At 38.0% G+C, this 4,704-nt stretch overlaps 1 protein-coding gene across 2 annotated transcripts in view; it reads right to left on the bottom strand.

The window, feature by feature from the left end:
* The window catches only part of drd3 (dopamine receptor D3), an 18,249-nt gene that overhangs the window by 6,773 nt on the left and 6,772 nt on the right, over positions 1-4,704 (bottom strand). For both annotated transcript variants that reach the window (XM_032504232.1, XM_032504231.1), the window contains exons 3-4: positions 3,923-4,035; positions 1,185-1,321 (exon numbers count right to left, since the gene is read on the bottom strand). In XM_032504232.1, coding sequence (XP_032360123.1) covers positions 1,185-1,321; positions 3,923-4,035 — 250 coding nt within the window. The remainder of the gene's footprint in view (positions 1-1,184; positions 1,322-3,922; positions 4,036-4,704) is intronic.

The raw sequence follows: 4,704 nt of genomic DNA, 5'->3' as shown, positions 1-4,704 counted from the left end.
GGAGCAGCAGCAATGTGCAGTACAACAATATCTATATTGGTGTCTGATATAATATGGTGTCTTTTGAAAATTAAACCATGTAAACCTATTCTGGTACAACCTCTAAATGCAATTATGAACCTGAAAATGAGCATAACATGAACACTTATAATCATTGTATGCATTTTTACTTGATTGGGAAAATGCCTTCTTTTATTGCTGCTATGATTGAGTAGTGGTGATAGCAACAATAAAAGAAGGCATCCTCCACCTATAAACATAATTTAATTGTAAATAACATAAAAATAAGACAACTCCTGCAGTGCAGATTAATCACAGATAAATTATATACATTTATTAAACGGCCTTGTTGAATACTTTATGCTAATTGATCAATCACAGGTAAGTATAAAAGACTGTTGCCATGGACACAGTTCTGATCATAGACTCTGGCGGACCATTTTTAAATCAATAACAAATTTCAAAATCAATATTTGTGCTCATACAGAGCTCCTACCGCTGATCAGCGGATCGCACATCATAATCATGCAAATCAAAGGTCTATAACTCTTTTTAAATTTGAAGAGTCAAATACATTAGTATAATTTGGGATTGCTCATTTATTTGGATTTTCTTTAGCACTAGTGGCTTTTCCATTCATTTTGCCACAGAGTTGTTGACAGCCAATGTCTGTTACTTTGGATTACAACTCCAAGGCTTTCTCCCACTTGGCTGTTCCTATTATGGCCTGAACGATAGGACATGAATGTAACATTATTAAACGGTTATCATGATGTCTATCATTCGAACTTAACAAGCTCTAGTTTTTAACACAAACAGACTCTTTGTTAAAAATGTTACTTCTCAATCCCATCATCAGTGTTGTGTTCTCTACCTTGACAAAACTTAAGACAGAGTCACAAAAACATTATACAACATTTCACAGGCTTAGCAGTACAGTCGATAACTAGTAAATTGACTCTGGCATGCTAAATTGTTGGAATGCACCTTTAAATCCCATTTTAGATTGCATGTCATGTTCTACTGCTGACCCTACACAGCAAGTAGATTACATTTTGACACTCAATTTCATATTAACATGATGCCTTTGTGCCTTGCATTCTATTTTGTATCCTGCAAAACCTAATTCTTTGCTACGATGCATCCAGACAGGAAGATGAGAGTCATGATGATGTTGACCTGACCTGTGGTGTTGAAACCAAACAGCAGCGGACAGGAGACAGTGAAGGCTAGGACCCACACAGTGGCAATCATCACAAAAACTCTCTTCCTGGAGCGATGGGTGGTGTTGTACAAGACTGGCATCACCACTGCTGTGTACCTGCAGACACACACACATTAGAGTCTGTCCAGCTGTGAAAATATGTGTGTACAGGGGACAGGAGAATAAGTGGTCCAGGAAGCTGAAACATCATCATGTGAAATATTACTTTTATCACTTTTTTTTAATATCTTTAGCTTACTTAACTTACTGAATCTTATAGGCACTGTTGTTAGAACATAACTCTGCATACACTTTACATCTATTGTTTTTGTCAGGGTAAGGGATTAATAAAGTTGTATCTTATCTTATTTGGATGAAGACAGAAGTGCTGATGTAGTAGGGAATAATTAAAGTAAGAAAAAGAGTGCAACTGAAAAGTAAGGATGCCATCGTAAGGATGCCAAGAAATGCACTGCTGGGAGAAAGCAGATAATATAAAGACCAATAATAGAGCAGCAAAGCAAGCATTTCTATCCAGAACATATTTGGATATTCAGCAATGAACCAATGGGGCTTTGATTTAAGAGTTAATCAGCACACTATACGCCATGAGTGTCAAATGAGCCCGGGAAAACTAGGCTCACATAAAGCAACAATTATGCTGGACCCCAACCCAAAAGGTTATGTAGTTTAAAACCAGATAACTTCCATGATTGTTTATCCTCATCCGAATAATTACACTGTTTCTTCTCTGGGCAAAATGTGGGGCTAAACCCAGAGTACAGAAGCTCACTAAAAATACTCTTCCCTTCTGCCATGATGCTGTCTGATTGAATGAAAGCAGAGATGAACAAATGGAGTAGGTAAACAAATACTGTACATGATTTATTGATCATCTGTTTTAAGTTACATGTAACTGAGGATGAAAACAGCTGCTGCTCTGAGATGCCCCTAAAACCATTACCTACAAACACTTCACCTTAAAGTTTAATGCAAGAACTTCCTTTCTGTTGTATTTGTATGCTGCCTCCGAATGGCCTGGTTTGACACTTCCTTTTGACAGACAATGACTCTTTCCTGCAATAATAGCAACAATTGCTATAAAGTTTAACTCATAAATAAACAATGTTGTCAGAAAGGTAGAGTGGGTGTGATGAACACTATCAATGACACAGAATCCCCCTGGTGTTTCACTTTAATTTAGCACCTCACAAGGTGTGTGATGCTGCAGTGGTGTTTATGACACGTCTAATAATCGTAAGGCTCCAAATAATATCTTGATCCCTCAGAAGCAAATTGTGCATTGTACGTACAAACATAGTGTATGTCCCAGCAGGCATATAACCATGTGGAATAAGAGATGCAAAACATGGGGAAAAAGAATTTGGTAACCTGTTGGGAGGCCCTGGATCATGTTGCCTCTAAAGACCCTCTTAAGACCCAGCACTTACTGCAAGTCTTTTGTGTTTTAATTAATTTGTCTAAACCGTCCGCCAATTGGAGGCAGCATAAACTGACTTGTCATGACTTGTTAGGTTGGTATGGAGAACAAACAGTTGCCTTTTTACGCATTTAGCAGTTACAAAACAACAATCTTTCATTTGGAGTCGTGCTGTGAATAACAATCCAATAAACACTTTCTTTTAGCTCCATTTTTGGTCTCCACAAACTCCTGAGGGACATATCTGTCTCTTTAGCTGCTAAATATTCCGCTGTGTTTACCAGCTAGTCTCTAACTGTGTCTGTCTGCTGTTTCTGTGCTGGGTTCACAATGAGTTGATAGAGCTATTTCACTTAAAACAGCTGCCTGCTGTGGCTGAAAACAACCCAAGAGGATGTGAGTGTGAACCAAAATGGTAAAGTTTAAAAACTACTAAGCTCTGTGAAGCCAACGGGCACTGCAGGGTCACATGATAATCCTCTGTAGGTTCATCACCACGAGCAACACCTCACACATATTGTAACATTACTTTCACATTGTAACTCAAATGGTTAGGTGGTAAAACAAGATTTTGGCACTCTACGAGACCTAGGAACATAATTAAACACTAATGCAGGATCACCTGTTATTGTGCATAAGAAGTCTTGGTTGGTAACCCAGCTTTGTAACTGATGACACAACCAAAGCACACAATGGAAGGTATTACTGACTGACTGTACAAATACATTCCCATGACACCTTCAGTCCTTATGTAGTACTTTGTTCATTCTATGTAGTTGGACTCTTAATGCCGGAAGGTTTTAAGTTCAAAGACCGTAGAGAGCATTTAAATATTAACTTTAAAACAAGATGAAAACTAAACAAATAAATAATTTAAATACAAGATGCACAACTACATTAAAGGTTCAACTGATGCACGACACAGTTTCTCCTACAGTAATGCAATACAAACAAATGCACAGCTATTACAGACCAGATTCTGAACCTGGAAGATAAAAAATCAAAAAAGAAGATAAAAACCACATGGTGTGCATAAAATCTCCTCATTTCTATCTCTTCCTCACTGTCTTTCATTGTGTCCCTCACTGATGCACATTGCACACAGATGTACACGCTGACACACATTTATTAAGAGGAAACGAATATGGTAAAACAGTGTCTTTCTCCAGGTTGTTGTGAAATATCTGGTGAGGTGAAGAAAAGAAAAACACCGTATTCATACTGGAGGTGTCACAGCATATTTCTGTTGTCATACACAGTAACACACACACACACACCTGTCAATGCTGATAGCACACAGGTTGAGGATACTAGCGGTGCACATCATCACATCTAGCGTCACAAAGACGTTACAGTAGAGCCGGCTGAAAAGCCAGGAGCCGCCGACCACCTGCACAGGACAGATAGGCAGATTATCAACACACAGATTTCTCTCTCCCTTATTCACTGTGAAGTGTGACACACCTATTGAGCGCACACATGAACACAGACACTTGGACATGCAAAAAAATAGCAAAGAAAATGCATAAAGATAGTTTGGACTACATTAAAAAGAAGGATAAAGTAAAATAAGATTCCCATATTCTACTACCATATTCACCTTGATATGTTGAACTTAAGCAGTTATGATAATAGGGACATTAATTGGGCTAGTTCATGCATGAATTAATTATGTTTAAGTCATTTGTTTCAGATAACACAAGCTGCAAAGGGCAAATGGCCTGTGATGATGCATCATGATAGATAACATTCATAATGTGGTTAAATATAATTATCCTTTTGGAAATATCCAATTTCCAAAAAGACATTGACCAACAGTCTTTCACTTAGGCTCCATAATGCCTAGTATTAACCATAGACTGTTAATATTGAATATACAGTCTATGGTATTAACTGTCTGACAAATATAAATGGGATCCAAACTCCATTCCCTGATTGCTGAATCTTTTGTGTCCATGAAATGAATATATGCCTACCCACACAGAGAGGCGGCGGGCAAACATGAGAATTTGCATGGGCACACACACACACACACACACACACACACACACACACACAC

Source organism: Etheostoma spectabile, chromosome 22, assembly GCF_008692095.1.
Source record: "Etheostoma spectabile isolate EspeVRDwgs_2016 chromosome 22, UIUC_Espe_1.0, whole genome shotgun sequence".
NCBI classification, from domain to species: domain Eukaryota; kingdom Metazoa; phylum Chordata; class Actinopteri; order Perciformes; family Percidae; genus Etheostoma; species Etheostoma spectabile.
Note: the sequence above shows the minus strand (reverse complement) of the source record. Positions and strands in the feature narration are given on the sequence as shown.